This window comes from Canis lupus, chromosome 11 (assembly GCF_011100685.1).
Source record: "Canis lupus familiaris isolate Mischka breed German Shepherd chromosome 11, alternate assembly UU_Cfam_GSD_1.0, whole genome shotgun sequence".
Classification (NCBI taxonomy): Eukaryota; Metazoa; Chordata; class Mammalia; order Carnivora; family Canidae; genus Canis; species Canis lupus.
This window is the reverse complement of record NC_049232.1, coordinates 38,697,049-38,718,731: the sequence shown is the minus strand read 5'-3', so window position 1 is coordinate 38,718,731 and position 21,683 is coordinate 38,697,049. Positions and strand designations below refer to the sequence as shown.

Genomic DNA, 21,683 nt, shown 5'->3' with positions numbered 1-21,683 from the left:
GATAGAGTCGTCTGTTCTGGGATGGAAGCTACAATCTCTATTTTAAACAAGTTCTTAGGTAATTCTGATACACAGCCAGGTTTGATTATCAACAAATTACACCCTTTTAGTTTTTCTGTAACTGATTTCTCTGATTCCTGGTGAGTTGGAAGATTTCTTCTGAGAGAACACTACTAGTTCTCTATTTGAGATTTCAAGTTGGAGCTCTGATTTTAATGGTCAACTAACAACAACAACAATAACAACAAAAATATGAGCCTATTATAGAACACTTGGATGATGACTTAATAAGTGAATGCTGCTATATGATGCCATGCCTAGGTTTGTGTCTGATTAGAGTCACATTAATGAGTCTGACTTTAATTATGGAGGTTACCTAAGAAGAAAAAAATAGAGATGTAGAGAGAGAGTGAAGTGATAAATTATATGCTTGTGCTGAGGCAGTGCTAAAAAAACACAAAAGGTAATGGCATGCTGTAAGTACCACAAGAGTGGGCTGGGCCTCAAGAGTAGGCTGTGATAGCAGGGCCTCTGCAGTGTGAGCCATACCTGGGCTGTCAGGCCTGTGGGCATGCACTCCTGGTGGCTATTCTCTTCTGCAAGTCAGCTCAGCCTGCAGATTGCATGTGTGCTGCTACCTGATGTGAACTGATAGGGTTTATAGGTGATTATTTCATTTAATCTATGAATTTGTGTTACAGATGAGTAAGAGCTATACAGAAGGAGGTTATGCCTCATTTTATATGCCTAAGAAAAACAAAGAAATGGAAACAGAGGAAAGTGTTTCCATTTATTGGGACTAATATAAGGAATCGAGCCAGGCTGAGAGAGTTGTACCCAGAAATAGAAGCATTAAGAGAATCGTTTTTGTTCAGTTCAGACCTCATACCCCTTAGCTATTGGATTATGGTTCCTGTTAGAAGTAACGTGGAACAGGGGAAATAGAGCCTCACTATTGGTCAGCGAGGGCAGCCCTTGTCCAAAGGGTGAACGTGAGGCGTAGCTAAACCTTGTGTGTCAGTATCCAACAATGTGTTGCATCATGATGCCCTTACAGCAAAGGTGTTTGGGCATCCAGGCACTGTCCTTACCCTGAAGGATGAGACAGGCATGGACAAATGAGCAGCCCAGGAGCAAATGCTCAGAAATACATTCCTGTGTATAATCTGGGCTCTGGCTCATGCCTCTTTCCTGCATGTGTGACTCTGGGTAAAATCAAAACCCAATGGGAAAAAAATCTGAACATATGTGCCTGAAAAATATCTTTGGCCCAGTATAAAGGTGATTGAGAGAGGAGCCAGAGGAGATGGAAGGTTTGTTTTTTGAGTGCAGCCAAGAACAGAGAGCATTGTAAGTAACTTTTTCTCAGGGCCCAAGTCCAGGCCTCTGCTAAGAGGAATTTTGTTTTTAACAGCATGATGCCTTCCATTTTACAATCCATGGCTGATACTGATTTGCTACTAACCAAACTCTTTTCTTCTTCCTGGTCACACAGCTAGGTCATTTCCCAGCCTCTTTGCTGGGAAGGCATAAGCAAGGTACCGAGTTCTAGCTGCTGGGATGTGAGAAGAATGCCACTTCTTGACTCAACCTACAAAATCCCTTTTGAGCACTAATTTACTTAGACTTTATGTGAATAAGAAATAACCTATCATATTTTAGCCATCATTATTTGTGGTTTGATTTGTTATAGTAGTTAGCAAATGTTAATTAACCCCGGCTTAGTGAATATTTATTGACTCATTAAATGAATCAAATGGATTTTCTTTTGATTCTTCTGACATTGAGTCACACATATCACTTGATTGCCATTACTGGCCACTGAAAATGAATCGTGGGACGCCTGGGTGGCTCAGCAGTTAAGCATCTGCCTTTGGCTCAGGGCATGATCCTGGAGTCCCGGGATCGAGTCCCGCATCGGGCTCCCTGCATGAAGCCTGCTTCTTCCTCTGCCTATATCTCTGCCTCGTGCTCTCTCTCTGTGTCTCTCATGAATAAATAAATAAAACCTTAAAAAAAATGAAAATGAATCGTACTTCAAAGACTTGTGATTTTAACTGTGGAGCTGTTAATCTATACTAGGAAGTGTGCACTTGCATGTGTCCCCAGGCAGAGTGAGACATGTCAAGGATGGCTGGGGTACAGGGCTGTAACAAAAACAGGCATAGCAGGTGGCAGGTTTGGAGACTACCAAATAGCAAGGATTGAGATTCTGAAGTGTCAACTAGTGATGTCAGAGTCCTGCTAGGGAACCACTCAGGTACAGATTCTGGGTTACATGCATGAGGACTGGGCAAGTTATTTAATCTCTTCTTGCCTTGGTTTTCTACTTCTGTGGCTGTAGAGAGGAATAAGTACATCCATGCACGTGAAACTGTTAGAGCGATTCCACAGCGCAGTGTGAGGCTGGAATAAATGTTAGTGATCAGTGGTATCAGCTTTGCTAAAACAAAGAAAAAATGTTATGACGGGCGTTGACGAACTAAGAAAACAGAAAGGAAAAATTTAAAGAAAAGAAAGAAGGACAGGAAAAAGGAGAAGGATCAAATCTGTTATTGAGAAGGAGCTCAACTGCTTCTATATCGAAGAACTGTGAAGGTTTCAGGATAATTAGAAGAAGTAAGGATACTCCCGAAACTACCATCAGCATCTGATAGACACAGAGAGCTTAAACATCACCCCAGTGCTGGTCTCATTGGAGATCTCAAGAAAGTAGCTATTTGCAGAGAGGCTGTGAGACCAAGTATGCCAGGCTGACTTGCTGGGGACCTCCACGTCACTATTCAGGAAGCCAGCTGTGATATCCACAGTGGCCCCAAATTTCAACTCAAGAGAAGGTGAATAAGGCAGTGACATCCACTAATGAAAATATTAGAATAAACAGCAATGAGGTGTTACACATTTCACACACTTTCAACATCTAAAACTAAACAAACTGCATTCAATCCAGATTTAATCAACGAATAATGCCTTGTAATAAGTGGGGATATCAAACCAGTTCCTTAAGAGATGCTCACCTATGCAGTTATCATAGGTTTCCCACAATGGCCACTGGCGTTAATCTGCAAAACCCCCCTGAAGTGAGAATTCCCAGTTGAAGAATTTGAGACTCATGAGTTAAATAATGTTTAAGGGATCATGATCAGTGTGATTCCATGAAAGCCTTTATAAAGACCAACAACATCTTATACATCTGAAATGAGTAATGACGATTACTGAGTATTACCAGTCACCATCCCATGCTAGCCAGAAACTTTTCAGGATCTGGCTACCTGGCAATTTTAACAAAAGTTACTTTGTTACAGATAATAGTTATATTGAAATGCATGATTTTTTTTTCTTAGTCTGGTTCTCCTTCCAAATGCCTTTCACATTTTATAGCTCAGGGGTTTTTAACTCCTTTCTATCCTGCTGTCTCTCGTGTAGGGTCTCCTTCACTTCACTTCACTTCGACATCCTGACCTGAGAGTTGGCATCAGACCTTTCAGTCCACTCTGTTGCCTGGTACCCTTTCTCATCACCAGTCCTCTGGGAACCTTTCCTCTTACTTGTTATTTTTCCAAGACATCACTGGCAAAAGCTGTACTTCTTTGCAATTTGGTCATCTAGTCTTCCAAAGATAAAGGAAGTAAATTTGTAAATGTTTGAATTTCAGGTAAGGGGAGTTTATTATAGCTGGTAGTAGTGGTGGCAGAGGGCCTGCTGTTTTTGATTTGTATGTAAGAAATTCATAGAACTTTTAGGTCTTCAAGAGACCTGGTGTGTATCTACTTAAAACCCCTCTGTTTATAATAAGGACATGGATTTATAGTTCTAAATCTGCTTCTAAATTTTGTAATGAGGCAAATACTTTCCTTAGAATCTTACTTGCTCCTTTATTACAATAAGCTTCCTTTTTTGTAATAGTAAAAAATAAATGTTTCTCTTTCATCCAAATCATTACCTGGTTTTAGTTAGTGCAATCTAATAAAATAAATTATTACACTTTGCGTAATACGCTGACTACACTGGGAAATGTGGTGCAATATCTGATCAGAGAATACAGAAAATGGAAGATTTGACCAGAGGGTACTGGCAACCTCCAGGCTATGTTCACAGCACAGACATGTTTAGCCTGAAAATAAGCTTTCACAAGTTTGAATTAGTTGGGCTCAGTTAAAAATGGAGGAATTAAAAATGGTGTGTGTGTGTGTGCGTGCGCGTGCATGTGCGTGCGCCCTTTGGTTTGGCTTCTCTGGAAAAATTAGAAAGTCTATATACATTAAATTTGGATTTTTCTATGGCAACAGTTTGATGAAAATGAGCTGTGCCCTTCAGACAGGGTATGGTAGGCAGAATAATGCTCTGTCCTTCCCAAGATGTCTACAACCTAACTTTTGGAAAAACTGTCTATGTTATGCTACATGGCAAAAAGGAAACTAAGGCTGCTAATCAGCTGACCTTAAAATAGGGAGATTATTTTAAGTATTTAGGTGGGCCCAGCCTATCATATGAGCTCTTAAAATCAGAAGAGGGAGACATAGGAAGTTTGTCAGAAGCAACATGAGAAGGGCTCAGTCCACCATTTCTAGCTTTAAAGATGGATAAAGAGAGCCAAATGCCAAAGAATACAGTAGCCTCTAGAATCTGGGAATGGCACTCAGTTCATAGTCAGTAACGAAACAGGGACCAGAGTCCTAGGTTATAAGGAAGTAAGTATTGCCAACAACCCAACTGAGCAAAAAAAAAAAAAAAAAAAAAAAAAAAAGCATCCTCCCCTAGAGCTTTCAGAAAGGAATGCAAGCTGTTGACATCTTGATTTTATCCTGTGAGACTATACTAACTCTTGACCTAGAGAACTGTCAGATTATATACTTGTGTTGTTTTAACAAAGTTATAACCACAACAAAAAATTATATAAGTGACTAATGAGCACAAAAAAGATACTTGACATCATTAATCATTAGGGAAATATAAATTAAAATCACTGTGAAATATTACTTCTCATTTGTGAGCCTGGTTATAATAGTAATAAAAAAAGGATGATAAGCATTATTGAGGATGTGGAGAAACTGGAACCCTCATACATTGCTAGTGGAAATGTACCATGGTGAAGCTACTTTGGAACACAGTTGGTAATTTCCCAAAAAGTTAAATCCAAATGTGGCCCGTGAGCCAGCAATTCCACTTCCAGGTGGAAGAGGAGGGTATATGGCAGTGGAGGTGGAAGAGAAGGAAAGTATATGTCCATACAAAAACTTGCACATGAATGTTCACTGCAACATTATTCACAATAGCCAAAAAGTAAAAACAATCCAAATATCCATCAAATGATGAATGACTAAAATGTGGTATATTCATACAACAGAATATTATTCCACCATAAAAAATTTAGCATATATGCTACATCGTGGATGATGCTGAAAAACTATGCTAAATGAAAGTTGGTAACAAATGACTAGTGTTGTATGATTCTATTGATGTGAAACATCCAGAACAGGCAGATCAATGGACACATAGTGTATCAGTGGTTGCCTAGAGCAGGGGGAAATGGGAGGATTGGGGACTGATGGCTAAGAGGCTTGGGGTTTATTTTTGGGATAATGAAAATGCTCTAAAAAGAGCATGGTGTTGGATGTACTGGAAGCCATTGAATTGTATACTGTAAACAGCTGACCTGTGTAATATGTGAATTATATCTCAATAAATCTTTTTATCGATTCTTTTTTTATTGATTGATTTTAGAGAGCAGGAGGGGCAGAGGGAGAGGAAGAGAGAATCTCAAGCAGACTCCATGTTTAGCATGGAGCCAGATGTGGGGCTCAATCTCAGGACCCTGAGACCACCATCTGAGCCAAAACCATTGTGACTACTAATTATCTGGCACAAAAAAATGAGAGGGAATTGAAATTTCTTTGGCCTTGCTATCCTTCAGTTGGTGTGACTTTAGCGTAAATATTTCAGGGTCCTTTTGAAAATGGTCATGGCTTAGACTCCTCTTTGGAACATTCCCAGGCTGTATGGCTTCCCTCCCCTCTCTCAATAGTTTTCAATACCATTCTCTAAAGATATCTTTTGCCAATGCCAGCATCCCATGCCACCTCTTCTAATGATTCAGTTGAAGTTGATAATTCCTTGGAAAACTGAGGCAGCAAGTGGTGCTGTCCTCACTTCTTTTACATGTTCCAGTGCAGAATTCTCGACAAAAGGGACCTCATACATAGTACAATCATGTAATGCTGCAGCCTCTCCTAGAAACAACTAACCCAGGATATGCTATATCCCACTATCTCCCCAATCATGCATCCTTCCCTCATTCCTTTGGATAGACATGAGAATCACTTTTTCAGAATCTGAGATGGGCTAGCTTGGATCATTGGTACTTCTTTGTTTCCTTTAGTCTACTGAGGAGCAGAGGAAGTTGGTAGGATTCTCCTGCTATATTCTTATCTATTCTATAAAAGCTAGGGCTCTTTAGTGGGCATGCCTCACATTTGTAGATACTGAACAAAACTTAAGGACATAAAATCCCTTGATGGCAGGCTGGATTAGTCAACGGCCATTACCCTGTTGTTCAGAGCACCATCTGAAATATAGCCAAACTTGTCTACCTTTCCCTTTGATCTAGTGCACTGGAGAAAACCTTCCTTTTTCTGTCTTTGCCACTGGTGACAGGACCCTCTCTGAGTCTAACTGTCTGTGAAGCAAAGTCCACCTCTGGTTAATAGAATTGCTGGATAAAAATTTCAGAAATGCCAATCTGAAATGACTTATGTTATAAGAACCTTAGAAAACTGCTTGCCTTTTATTACAGCTACTAAATCATGATGGGGAGGGTAAAGAAAGAAGAATTTCAAGGACAACTGCCTTTTATTTTTATTTTCCTTTTATTTTATTTTCTGTGATCTCTTTATTAGACACAGTATGTGTCAGCTATTCAACTCATAAAAAAGCAGAAAAGCATGCCAGGAAAGGAGAAATATTTTCTGTCTCTCTCTTCCTGTGAAAACTTCAGATGAGCTCATCTGTATTCTCTCCTTTCAATGAAAGATATGCTCATCCCTCATCTTCTTCTCATTTTCCAGTGATGATGTCAGGCAGGCCTTACAGTATCTCTTTTGTGATCTTATAAAATCAATGACAACCAAAAACGTTTCCCTTATGGCTATGACCTCATCCATGGTCTACACCTGGATAGGACTCATCTGCATTGGTAAGTAGAGCTAACCTCCATGGATCCAGACTGAAACAATTTACCAGGAAACTACTGCTTTCCTTCAAAACCCTGCCTTTGCCATTCAGATGGGAAGGTTTCTGAGCAACCTGGCTGGGTGTTGAATCTGACTAGTCATGATGGCTCTCCCGTCTTTGTGCCCATCTCTGTGCACACCTGAAACCCTCCTTCACCTAGAATCATCTATACCTGGTTTACAGCAATCAATACTTCAAAATGTTAGGGATGTGACATTTTGGGGACATTCTTATACTCCTTCCTACCCCTTATTGCCATCCCATCCACTGTATGTTACTGTCATCTACATTCTGATCAGTGAAAGAGGTATTTAATTAAATCAGTTCAGGACAGGAAGGAATTTTGAGGCCCTGTGTACCTGGGCTGTGAGCTTCCATTCTGAACCAGTGAGGGTGACAAGGAAATGCTGGCCATTTCCAAGCAGAGACACACTAGCAAAATACTTGCAAAGTACTCTCAAATCTCTGAGACTTACAGATAAATCAATATGTAATGGATGAGTGTGGAGGAGAAACAAAAGGATACTAAAGATAATATTTTACAAGCCCAAATATGGAAGACCAAGGAAGGGTTTGGCATGCCTGAAGCTGAATGGTGTTTACATATTTAAAGAAAAATTGTGTACAGAGTAGCGATGGACCTAGAATGAATCTGAGAGGCAGAACTGACAACACAGTCAATCCAGAGGATGGGACAACTCAATGGAAGAGGTCTGGTTGTGGGCCAAGGAGCATACAACAGGGCCATGTGAAATATTCCCTACCACAAGCTGTCCGCCTGGCTCCGAATCCAGGAAGTCTAGCCTTTCACAGATGGTTAATTCAACTTCCCAGGCTGGCATGGAGACATGGAAGGTGAGGCGCTCTACAAAGCGTTTGTGAGCATTCTGGTTTCTGAAAAGGAGTCTCCCCTACTGTAAAAATAACTTGGCTTTTGTTTTGTGCATTATCTTCACAATAATAGTAGCTAACAAATATTGAGTGCACAATTATAAGCATTTTATATGAATGAATGTACTCAAACATCTGAATCAAGTACTACTTCTTTTACCATTTAACAAATGAAGAAGCCAAGTCAGAGAGAGCAAAGAAGTTGCTGGAGATTATACAGTCAGGAAGTGACAGAGCCAGGATTCCAATCCAGACTACAGGCTACTGAGCCCTCAGGCTTAACTGTCTTGCTGTGCCTGCTCTTGTGAATTTTTATGAACAAGTTTCCCCACTTCTGGTCAATCTCAGGCACACTGGAAGACCAAAATTTATACCTTCCTTACAAAATCGTGGAGACACCTGAGTATCTTGAACCTCAAAAAGATTTTTCCCCCTTCTAGTCTAAAATCCATACAGAAGCCAAAGCAAAAACTGCAATGTTTTTGGAAGTACGGAAGCACAGAGATTTACCATGAAGATTAGATTGCAAGTGAGCTGAACTGGTTCCTAAATCCAAACTCGAAAAATTTCAGTGTGAAGACTTCTAATGAAAAATACATGGAAGCCAAGTTGGACTAATGTTTTACACATTTTAGAATTGCTTTCAGGATGTGTTTCATTTTAGAAAAGCTAGAGAAAGAAAACGCAGCGATTATTGAGTGTGAACTACATGCCTGGCATTGGGCTAAGTGCTTTTTTCACACATGCCATCTCATTTAATACACAACAATCCCATAAGATATTATTAATTTCATTTTTATAGATGAGAATGAACACTCAGTGAGGTTATATGGTTTGTTCAAGGGAAGCAGTATAATGGGTAAACAAATTCGGAAATGCTTAACACTCATTTTTCCCTTAAATGTAGTGTATTAAGTGGGTGGTATTTTATACATCACTACACAGGATCTTGAAATATACCTTTGAAGGAAATTATAAGTACCTCCCCATTCTAGGTAGTCCTGTATGCATCTGTTGCCTTCACTAGTCTGTAAGCATCATGGAGCATAAAACTCAGGCCTTAGTTATTGCTAAAGGCCCTTCAGTACTTGGTGGGGGGTGTGTTTAGAATAGGATCTGGGGGCAGCCCCGGTGGCTCAGCGGTTTAGCACCACCTTTGGCCCAGGGTGGGATCCTGGAGACCCGGGATCGAGTTCCACGTCGGGCTCCCTGCATGGAGCCTGCTTCTCACTCTGCCTGTGTCTCTGCCTCCCCCCATCCCCTCTGTCTCTCATGAATAAATATATTAAAAAAAGAAGAAGAAGAATAGGATCTGGTATGCCATGAGTATAGATGATAATCCCAGCTAAAGACACAAATGCAATCTTAAGGCAACTCATTAAAATACATTTTGAAGCTTATTTTTTAGTGGGACTATTAGATTCACCAGCAGACCTAAACAAAGCCCAGCACTGAAATTCAAGGACATAGTCCCATAAGCCCTAAGTGTGGTGGTTGTGATCTACTTCATTGGCCAGCCTCTTCCTCCCATTCCCCAGTGTCTGTTTGGCTGCTCTCTCTTTCTTGGCTTTGAACACTTTGGCAGCCTCCAATAGGGCTTCTTCAAAGAGCTGAAGACAAGTCTGATGTTACAATTGCCTTACTTCATTCCAGACAGGTTTCCATTAATCGTATTAAATTCAGGTGAACAAAGGGTATTTAGTCTGTAATGGAGCTGAACCATATCTGGATAAACATAAACAAGAGACTTAATCCTGTAAAAGCCATTATTTGCCAGCAATTGGAAGGATGTCAGCAGTGCCCCTGCTAAGGCAGGTTGAAGTGTGGAAGGCAGAAGAGATTTTAGGAGATTGGTGCTGAGCATCTGGACTCTGTATAAAGAGGGGAATAAAGACCGTAACTGGAATACATTAGGAGTAAAGCAAATGTTCTACTCACTAAAAAGGGGGGGCATTAATAATATCAGTCTTTAATCCACCCCAGGGTAATCTCAGCTTGCCTTATTCACTGCTGACTTTTATCTTCCCTGGAAAGCCTCCTGCTAAAGGTCCCTTTCCAGAGCAGCCTTAGGTCATGGGGGCAGAAATGCTGTTGCTAAACAGATATGCAAGGGAGTAGCATGTGTGACTAGAGAACAGTGTGACAACATAATCCTAGCATGGACCGATGAGGTCAGTGTGGGGTGACGTTGGCTTTTCTAGCATCTACTGAATCATCTGACGGGAGCAGCAATTGAAAAGAATAAATATGAACACATGCAACATACCGCCAGAAAGACTGTATGGCCCAGATCTGAGTAAAAGGATCGTACTTTGAGAGGATCATTGGGGAAGTGGAGGGAACAATGAGCTGGGATTCAGGAGGCCTCAGTCCCCTTATCTCTACAACTAGCTGAGTGGCTACATGACCTCAGGTGAGCTGGCCTCTAAGAAATGAGGGCACTGGTACAGTTGGTACCTAAGGTCTTTTTTTTAGTTTCAAAGGCAAGGATTGTGTCCTATGTTAAGAGAGGTTTTATAAAGTACATGATGACAAGACCACAACCTCAGGAGGCCCTGTACTCTGCACAGCAGTTTTCTTAAGTCATCATGTGTAGAATGTTTTCTAACCCTATGGATAAAGGGAAAGTATTGGCAGGTGCAGTAGAACAAGAGGTTGAAATAAAACAGAATTGGACAGAACACTCCTGCTCCAATCCTGACCACAGAATTCTAACTACCTGTGAGCCTTAAAGTCTTCTTTGCAACAGGTGTAACACAGAAATGACAGGATCTCAAAAGAGCATTCAATGATCTCAGGTCATGACTCGTGTTCCTTAACATGGAACTTGTACACAACTCCTTTGTTCATGTTGTTCTTCCTGGAATATTTCCCCCATCTCTGCTTATCAAAATCCTCTCATTCTGACTCTAATATATCCCAGATGGAATGAATGTTCTTGCACATTCAGGTTATCATTTATAGTACTTCATTCTCCCTCCTAATATACCTCATCTCCATTTAATTTTAACTATAGGTTATAATCTCTCTGAAGGCAGGGTATGAATCTCATCTATCTATGTGTTCTGGGGCCTGCTGGGCATGTGGTAGGCACACTCTCAATAATGGTTTCATTCTGAATCGAACTACACAAGATTTTCAAGTTACCTGCTAATGTGACGGCAATGGAGACAGAGTCATATCCCAAGGCATTTGTGGCATTACAAGTGTAGAAACCCACATCAGCTTCCACTGGTGCCAGGATCTGTAAGGAATCATCTGGCTGTAGAAGAATCCTGGAGCAACAGAAAAGAAATGGAGACCTGATCAGGTCATTTGACTCCTTTTTGGCATTCAATACTGGTAAGGCGGTAGGCCTTTAAAGCAGGCTCTGTGCCCAGCATGGGGCTTGAACTCATGACCCTTAGATCAAGACCTGAGCTGAGATCAAGAGTCGGACACTTAACGGAGCCACTCAGGTGCTCCTGGAACCCTGTTCTAAAACAGAGACAAACCAGCCACAGTGACACTCAGGAACCCGGGCTTTCTTGCCACTTTGATTGATGTAATTCTGACAGCAACCCCAAATGAGGCTTTTGATTACCTATGCAGCTTGTTGATTATTTTGATCTAAAAATACCAGTTGGAGTCGACAGCATATGTTTGCTGAATATATATAACACCCACATCATGGCTGAGAGGGCACGTTACAATGAATGGTGCAGATGGATTTGGGAAAGGCTTATTAAGGAAAAGGAAAAATCATAAAGGAGGAGTACAGCTTGGTTGGATGGTGGAAAGTAGGCAGGGCTTCCAGACATGGAGTAAGGCATCTGGAGTAAAGGCTTGGAGGTGTGTAAGAGGAAGCCAAGAGTCAAATATTGGTGAGAGGATCCTGGTGTATATATTTGAAGGAAATTGTATGTCTAACTACCTCTCAATTCTCAGTAGTCATATATACATCTATTACCTTCATTAGTCTGTAAACATTATAGGGTATAAAACCCAGATCTTATTGTTTCCCATAATACTTAATAAAGGACCCTTTGTAGAGAAGGTGCCCGATAAAATGAGGGCAAAGCCTGCCCTTCAGGGCAATGGTAGAGAATTCCAGAATAATCACCATCGAGTTCAGACACTTTGCTTTTCCTGAAAAGAATTATAAGAATTACATTGTGAGTAATTCTCATCCTAGCAAGAGCTTCAAAACCTGCTCCAATCTTAGTCTGTTTGTTCTTCTTTGCATGTATGCCATTTCTAAGAACCATCTGCTACATCATGGCAGTTAAGCAGATTAGTGACTAATGATGACTTGAAGCAGATGTTTCAGCGATTTGGTAAGGTTGATGACAACTGGATCGTGTAGGTGGAGGATGACAACTGGATCGTGTAGGTGGAGGATGACAACTGGATCGTGTAGGTGGAGGTGGGAATCCAGAAGGGCAGGGAGGCGGACATGACAGGAAGCTCAGAGATCTAGCGCCCGGACCTGTCAAGGGCCAGCATACGTCAGCAAACCATTCAGTGGCACAGCAATGCCTTACAGGTGGTTTATGGGCTTCTAGAGTCAGTCATTTCCATCTTTGTGATAATTTTCACCTCCCTGGTTTCAAAAGGCCCAAAGATCTGTTCACCTTATATCATGTTAACATCTACCTGCAGGAAGTAAGCTTTAAACAAGGGTCATTTTTTAGGAAAGGTTGGGAGGGAAAGCATGAAAATGTTAGAAGAACTCACGAGACTTGGTGGTAAAATTAAGACTAGGAGTCGGAGCTCCTGCCCCAGCAACATGTTCTCCCCCACTATACAATTCTTTTCTTTCTTCACTATCTCTCCTGTTGGGTCCTCTCCAGACTCTATGGGTATGAGCACTTCGGCAATGCCTCTTGTCAGCTCTTAGTTATTCTCAGGTGGGCAACCAGTCTGGCAATGGACCATGCTTCTCAACTCCATTTTTGGCCTTGGGCCAATTGCATTGCTTATTCTTACCTCTTGTCAGAGGAAAGGCAGGAAAGAGGCAAAGCAAGGCTTATGTGTATCAGTCCTCAATCTACTTCAGTCCTGGTAAAAATGGGGAAGGAAATAGAAAACCTCAGCTAAAGGGAAGTTTCTGGATGGTCTGTGTTTGATTCGGTGCCATTCCACACCATCGCCACAACTGTTGAGGACAGTCACCACAAAAGTGACACTGGACTTTAGCTGGAGTTTTGTGAGGGGTGGGAGGGAGGCCACGAGAGACTGGGGTAGAACACATCCACTCTTTCACTCACACATTCATTAAATGTGAAGTGATTTTTCTCAGATGAGTACATGTTAGTCTGTTTCAAAGAAGCTAATAAGAGAAAGATGACTGTAACACTTCTTATCTTTGATAAACCACATAATATGTAATAACATCACTATCTTAAAAGAGAATCTTAACAGATACAACATATTATGGTCGCTAAATTTCCTCAGGTATTTAGGCTGTTTCAGATTTAAAAAATTAAAAATTTACTTTATGATTTAAATCATTATGATGTCTCAGGAACATGTATGCCTCCATAATGATTTCCAAACAGCAATAATAAAAGCAGGCTTAATAAAATTTCAATAGAACTGACTACTCATAATGATTGAGTTTAGTCCATTGTTATTGTTTTACTGCTCTCAAAAGTCAAGGATTAGAATTTGCTAAATTCCCAAGTCCATTGGGATAGCTGCATCCCTAAAACCATTATCCCCTCTTTCTTCCCTTCAAAAAGGTTTCTTGAATTGAACACTCAGAGCAGGAGGCTAGGACACTGGCCTTCTGAACCTTATTTTGGCCCTGCTATTGTTTAAATAGTCACCACAGGCAAATCCCTTCACCTTCCTACATTTCAGCTTATCAACTTCTAAAATCCAGCTGAAGTAGGTTTTCCCACTCAGCAGTGGAAGCTGTAAAACTAAGGTATATAAGGAAGTTTCAGACCATCTTTTGGCCTTTCCAATGATGCTTTTGTTGGTAATGTTGGACACTCTGAATGAAGAATTAAATGAGAGGAAGGACAGGAGTGGTAAAGATTGTCAGAAAGGGAGGAAAGGGCACATGCTATTAACCAATTCTCTGCAGCCCCCAGACAATTTATTAGATCTTCATATTCAGATCATTTTTTTCCCCATAAAGCTATTCTATCTGCCTGATCTCATGCAGGAGGTACAAAACCCACTGCCAAGCCTGAACCACCCATTTTTAAAGGTGGGTGTACGGGTTAGTAGTTCCTCCAGGCACAGGTACTACTGAGTGAGCCATAATGCTTTCTGAGCAGGTCTGAAGCTTGGAAAATATTCCCACAGAGGTGATGAAGAGGAGGAGAGCCTTCACACCAGGCTAAAAGCCAAACAGGTCTGTATTAGGATGGGAATAGTGGGAGTGGAAAGGAATGAACCTAGACCTTGAGATTTACCATTTGCATGCTTTTTTATTCCATAAAATGTATATACAAAGACAAAGAAGATTAAGTCTTTGCCTTCATAAAAACAGTCTTAAATATTAATTTAAGACAAAACCTACAGGGGACAGAATCTGAACTTATTACATATACTTACAAATTATTTACACTCATAAAACTGAACTCTTTAGCTCAAAGGAGCTACAGAGTTATTTGTTTGCAGAGTTGAATTTGAAATAGAGATTCTTGGTCTAGCACTCTTTTCTTCTTCTTCTTCTTTTTTTTTTTAAATTCAATTTATCAGGTCTTTGGTATGTCCTAAACTTTGGTAGATGGGGGTTTGGAGGCTGCCACCAGGGGGAGCAGCAGTTTTGGAGTGGGTTCCCATAAAGGGCTCTCTAGGAAATACAACAAGGCAAAGGAAAGGGCTTTGCTGTGAAGCCTGAGATCGGTTTTCATCTACTCTATCTAGCCTGGCATCCAGGGAGAGAGATTCCTGGAAAAAAATTTTTTCTTTGTATTTCAGGCGTCTGCTCTATTAATTTAACTTAATTGGTTAGTAGCTGATTTCTGTCAGCTTGAATTTCGTCTTCGGATTTGACAGGCCTGTTTTAGAATGCGCAGACACAGAAACATAGAGCTGCTTTCCAAGCAAAACCAGAAAGATCTCTCTGGGGTTGTTTTGGAATTTAAGGAATCAGAGAATGAGGGGACATGGAATGGGGCATAATTAAGGCCTACACAGAAAATGGTCCTGTGGTCACATTAGGTATATTAATACGAGCTGCTTTTCTCCCATACCCATGCCCCACTTCCCTTTTGGTTTACTGAGCTAAAACTTACTGCTTTATTTCTTTGATCATATAGTTAGCAGGAAAATAAAGGAGTTTTGCTTTTCTGATGGCCTTTACTTGTGAGCCGCTTTGTGACAGCCTGTCTTCCAGAGCATTCTAGCTGCTAAGAGAGTAAAAACAATTGTTTTGTTACATAAGTACGGCCCTTGTCCACCTTGTGAGTAGGACCCAGACAAAGTGTTCATGGGCCAGTCCTACCAAGTCCAAGCTCCTTGAGGTGAGGCTTTCTCCTCTGCATTTGTAATGTACAGTGAGGAAGTGTGCTGAGTTGAAAAAAAGGCAGCTCTGGGTGTCCTAAAGAAAGTCTCTAGCATTCTGTGAGTGAGGCGGCATTGCGATGCCTCCTGAACCCTTGGCTCAACTATGAACACCACTTTCTCGTCTGAGGGCTGTCTCTCAAAGTGACCTCCATGACCAAATGAAGCTGCTGTGGAGAGGAAGGCTTCTGACTTCAATCAGAAGAAACAGAGGCATGTGGAGGTCTTGGGTGAACTTTTCAGCTCTGAGCCTCTGAGTCCTTTCTTCAAATTGAGGATAGTACTGCAGACAGTTTCTATGAGGATCAAATAAAGCAGTAAGACCCATTCTTACTGTTTTCTAAACTAAAAAAAAAAAAAATCAGCTTCAACATCAAATGCAGTGAACAAACTGGTATTTTTTTTTTAATTTTATTTTTTTATTTTTTTTTAAATTTTTATTTATTTATGATAGTCACACAGAGAGAGAGAGGCAGAGACATAGGCAGAGGGAGAAGCAGGCTCCATGCACCGGGAGCCCAACGTGGGACTGGTTCCTGGGTCTCCAGGATCACGCCCTGGGCCAAAGGCAGGCGCTAAACCGCTGCGCCACCCAGGGATCCCCAAACTGGTATTTTTAAAAATGATGTAGGTGGTGCTAACCTATGTTACCATTTTGGAACTCCTCCTTTTCAAGAGGAAATTTTAAAGCTCTGGACACAGAGATACCCATCTGCTACCTGGGTCATCATATTGCACCATCTCAGGCCTTCTGCTCCGACAGGCAAGCATTCTTAAATCCATGTTAGGTCTCAACACAGGACTGGATGCTGGAGATTATAGGAAAATCCTTTCTCTTTAGAATAGTATCTTCCACTCATCTTTGCAAAATTACCTATCCCACATCCCAACACTAACTTGTTTCTCTAGTCAAGATGGCTTCTTTGACTCTCCTTGTCATTAGCTTGGGGATGAATTCATGCTCTTTCTCCTCCCATCTATCCTTCCAAATTCTCCCATTCCATTAAGAATGAGTCAAGTTCTATGTCCTGTGTTACCATGTTCCATGGGATTTCTCCCTTTCCTGATCTTTCAAAGTTGTTCTAAACTGTGCTATAAAACTCTTTCTATTCTATGGCGTTTCTTTAGTTCGATTGGAAATACTGCAAGGGCTGAGACTCTTTTGCTTCTTTCATGATTCCCTCCTCAGTATTCAGTACAGGGCTGGCATGCTGAATAGATACTTGTTGTTATCTTCAGAGAAATGAAGCTAAAAATGTTCCTACTGACAACACAGCATAGTGGTTAAGAGCGCAGATGCTGAAGGCAAACTGCCTAGGTCCCAACTCCAGCTTTACCACTTAGTCACTCTGTAACCTTGGGCAGGTCATGTATCTCTCAGTGTCACAGTTTCTTTATCTGTAGAATGAGGAGAATTATAGCACCTATCTAGGATTGTTGTGTATATGCTACCTGAGCTCAGGTGTTTAAAGAATATAGATGATGGGCTCAGTCACTTAAGCTTCCGACTCTTGGTTTTGGCTCAGGTCATGATTTCAGGGTCATGAGATCGAGCCTGGCTTTAGACTCTGCTCTGGGTGTGGAGCCTGCTTAAGATTCTCTCTCTTTCCCCCTTCTCTTCCCACCACTCCTGCGAGCATTCTCTCTCTCTCTCAAAACATAAATAAAGAATGCAGATGAGTGCCTGATGTGGTAAAACTATTGGAAGCACAGGTTGTGGCTGTTGTGATTGATATGACCATCGCCATTATGATTCATTCTCCAAGTCTGAGCATATGTATTCTGAATGTTGTGATAAACTGTTCTGACAAGGATAAATGACTGAGAAGTGTAGAGCTTTCCAGGAATAAAACATCAATGAGGGGGATCCCTGGGTGGCTCAGCAGTTTAGTGCCTGCCTTCGGCCCAGGGCGTGGTCCTGGAGTCCCAGGATCGAGTCCCACATGGGGCTCCCTGCATGGAGCCTGCTTCTCTCTCTGCCTGTATCTCTCATGAATAAATAAATAAAATCTTAAAAAAAAAAAAAACCATCAATGAGGCGCACAGGGAGGGACAAGGAGTCTGCTGTGTGAGCAAGCAGGGAGTGAGCTGCAGTACCTTTACCTTGGTGGGGGTGGAAAAGAGGAGCAGAGGCTGAGGCCGTATGGCACACTGGGTTGGCAACTGGTTCAGCTTCAGTCTTGACTCAGAAATCTCTAAATAAGTACAACTACATATTTTCATACAGCTATGAACTATATATACTGAAATGTTAGAACATGCAAAAACAAAAAAGATATAGAGAATAAAGGAATGAAATTTGGGAAAAAAGTGAGCTTACAAGCAAATATGTGAGGTGAAAGGCTGTGCAGAGAACATCAGCTCCAAATCCTGGGAGATGCTGCTGAGGACTTTTACTTACCCTGAAATGCAGATTTTTTCCCCCTGCCTTGGAACCTTTAAGATTAGGATCATCAAATCTACCACAAAGGGACAGTAAGGGCTGGTACTTATTACACAGGTATATAAGCTTTCTATAATTTTATTCTCATGGTCATGTGATTAGATTGATATTTTCATCCCTTTTGAGAGAGGAAGCAAAAGCTCAGAGAATTAACTTGTTCAGCTAGTGCATAGTAGAATCAGGAATGAGTAGTGACCTTTGACCTTTTAAAAAAACCATATCCAGGCATCTGCTGGGGCCTAATAGTAAGGCATGTGGTTTGGCTTCATTTTTGGTGGGGGGTAATTTGTGCCAAGGTTTGTAGTTACTCAGGGAAATGGACAATCACTAACAAGAATATTCTGGATTTTAAATAACTGGAAGGCATGTGGTTTGGCCTCATTTTTGGTGGGGGGTAATTTATGCCAAAGTTTGTAGTTACTCAGGGAAATGGATAATCACTAACAAGAATATTCTAGATTTTAAATAGCTTAAAGCTGAAGGAAAAAAAATGCTCTGAGAAGACCTCCTCTGTGAGCAAGAGTTTTTTTTTTTTTTTCCTGAAACCAAAAATTATAGTAGCCTAGAGACTTGCAAGGGAGAGTTTTGATTTGTACAGATATTTTGGGGAACAGATTTGAGGTTCATGAAGAGTTTCATATCACCATTTGGCTAGAGCAGCTTTTTATAACTTTGGTTGTTTTTAATGCAATTGCCAACCAAAATTTATTTGATGCTGGAAGCTTCACGATTGCTCCAGGTGGAAGTATAGAAAATATTCTTGGAATGGGAAAGGCCACCTGACCACACATTCTTTACCCCGTCCTAATACTTTCTGCCAAACTCTTCAACTTCTTTCTCTTTAGCAACTCATGAAATCTTGAATTTGCTAATACTTGCAGTTTTATTTGCTAGCTGGGTAATTCATTTTGAACTATCAACCTCTGCATGAAATGACTCTGACTTGATTTCCTATTTACCTGGGAGAAGGATCAAACTCTGGTCAGCTGCCACCTGCTTTTGTCAATAGAGTTTTATTGGAGCGCCACCATGCCGCTGGAACAGCTTTCTATTACCGCTTTTATGCTACAATGGCAGAAATGAACGGTTGGGACAAAGATAGGATGACCTGCAAAGCCTAAAATGTTTATTATTTGGCCCTTTACAAGAAAAGTTCACTGACCTGGACCTAGAATATGGAAGAATTTTCACTTCTGGTTTGTTTCAGTGCTTCATTTATAGAACAATGTTAACCACCTTTTCAGAACTATGCCTTTTTTTAGGATTGTCTTTTCTTTCTTTCAGGAGGGGGATTTTTCTTCTTTCTAGGGGGGAGGAGGGAGAGGGAGGGAGGGAGGGAGGGAGGAGGGAGGGCGGAGAGGGAGAGAGGAGGGAAGGACAGGAAGGAAGAAGGAAGAAGGAATGAAAGGAAGGAGGCAAGGAAAGGGAAAACCTCCCTCCTCCTCTCTTTAGGTCTTTCTTCTTTCTTTCTTCTTCTTTCTTTCTTTCTTCCTTCCTTCCTTCCTTCATTCCACTTCCTTCCTTCCTTCCTTCCTTCCTTCCTTCCTTCCTTCCTTCCTTCCTTCCTTCCTTTTCTTTTTTTCTTGATTGCTTTTCTAAGAAGAATTAATTAACCACTAGGGGGATCTTTGGAGACCCTCCTAACCTGTAAGGGAATAGTCAGTGCCTCACTTGTGCCACCTGCTTGTCACTGTCTTGTGTCCTCTGATGCTCTGTGACCTTTATATTGACCTTCAACACTCCCCCACCCCAACCCCAGGCCTATGTATTTATTGGGATGGCCCCTTTTCCTCTGACTTGCTATTTGTCCAGTTTTCAACGGGGAAAAACATTTGTCATCCCCACTGCCTTTAGTTCTACAAAGGAAATGAGCCAAACCAAACTGAAACTGATTTCTTCTCTATCTGCCCTGCTTCCAGTTTTTATGGTCATTGCAAACTTGGAAACTGTATTTCATGTGCTTATGACTTTTACATGTAGCGTTATTCACAGCTGTGGTCCTGATATTGACCCTGGAGGCATTTCCCATTTGATTCTCTCTTCCATTCTGAGAAGTTTCCATCTGTAAACACTCTGTGTTGCCCAGGCCGAAGCCTTCCAAATACTCCTTAATTCATCTCCTATTCAACACCACTTTGGAAAGTTGTTCAATACTGTCTGGGAACTATAAGCATAGAGAGCATACAGATTTCTCTCTTTTACCAGAACAGAAACAGTAGCAAAAAAAAAAAAATGTTAGAAGAATATAATAAGCATCCTCTCCTAGTGCTTGGATTTAGGCTAATTATCCATCACACTATGTTTCCTACATACCTTTCTATCTCAACTCCTTGAACAACTGCCAGGTTGTTCCTAGGTTCCTCAAAATGAGAATAAGCCTCCTTATTTTGTGATGTCCTGGAAGATAGTGTGATATAATGACTTTGTATCTATATGCCAACGATTATAGATACTCTATACGAGTGCCTGGCTCTTTATAGATATTATCTGTTCTACACACCATTGCTCTACTGAAGGGCAGGTGTAATTGTCTTAACTTAGCTAATGAGCAAACCAAAGTTCAGAGGGGTTAAAGTGGACTCACATAGACAAGAAGTGGCAGACTGGGAATCCCAGCCTAAGTTGCTCATATCTAGCCCTATTGTCCTTCCGTCACTGTGGGCTGCCCTCTATATGTCATCAGGCTGCTCAGACTGCTCTTCCTAACCAAGAGGGTAGTCAGACATGATGAGCATAAATCAGGCAGACCCAGGATAGAAGGAGAAACAGGGACAGGCTTAGGGGTTAAAAGGCAGAAACTCCCTGGCATTAGCCCTTTCCCTAGGATTCCATGGCTCACAGAATATTACCTGTGAGCCACTTTTCACCCCTAAGAAGGAATCAGTATTTTCTTCAAAGTATCTAGTTTCACACGATTCTTCTTGTTCACCTGCATTTCCTTTGAAAAATCCCATAACCTTTAGGAAAGTCTTGTTTAAATGCTTTAAGCTATTTATTAGCTTATTATTTATTATGCATATTATGTTGACTGGTAGCTCAGTCTTGGGCCAAAGTGTTGAATAGTGAGCCGGGACTTCTCTGCCAGTGTGGGGCTATCAGCAGGATTTAGGTTTTCTTAGGGAAAGGATCGATATTCAACCAGCTTGCCTGCTTGCTTGCTTTTGTTTTTTAAGATTTTATTTTTTTATTTGAGAGCATTAGAAAGACAGAGCAAGCAAAAGTGGGGCGCAGAGGGAGAGGGAAAAGTGGGCTCCCTGCTCAGGAGGGAAATGGGGCTTGATTTCAGGACCCTGGAATCATGATTTGAGCCAAAGACAGATGCTTAACCAACTGAGCCACCCAGGTGCCCCCTCTGCCAACTTTCCTTCCCAATTTGGTAATCTGACTTCCAGTGCCAATTTTAGAGAATTTGGATTTTCTTTTCTATAAGGAAGTCAGCAGGCCCTTACAGGTATTGTTTCTGGACTGGGGTTCAGATGTAGGAATACTGAATGTACACCTGCCCATATTACATGCTAGATGTGGGGAAGAGTTACTTGTGAGACCCTTTGACCAGTGTACATGCAAACCAGAGTTAGCTTCTGCCTGAATCTCAGCTCAGCGTAGTGAAGGGTAG

General features: G+C 41.2%; 1 protein-coding gene across 1 annotated transcript in view; it reads right to left on the bottom strand.

Moving 5' to 3' along the window:
* Window positions 1–21,683, bottom strand: part of ADAMTSL1 (ADAMTS like 1) — a 380,207-nt gene that overhangs the window by 93,840 nt on the left and 264,684 nt on the right. The window contains 1 exon segment of the mRNA XM_038552482.1: window positions 11,269–11,396. Within this exon segment, the coding sequence (XP_038408410.1) occupies window positions 11,269–11,396 (128 nt within the window).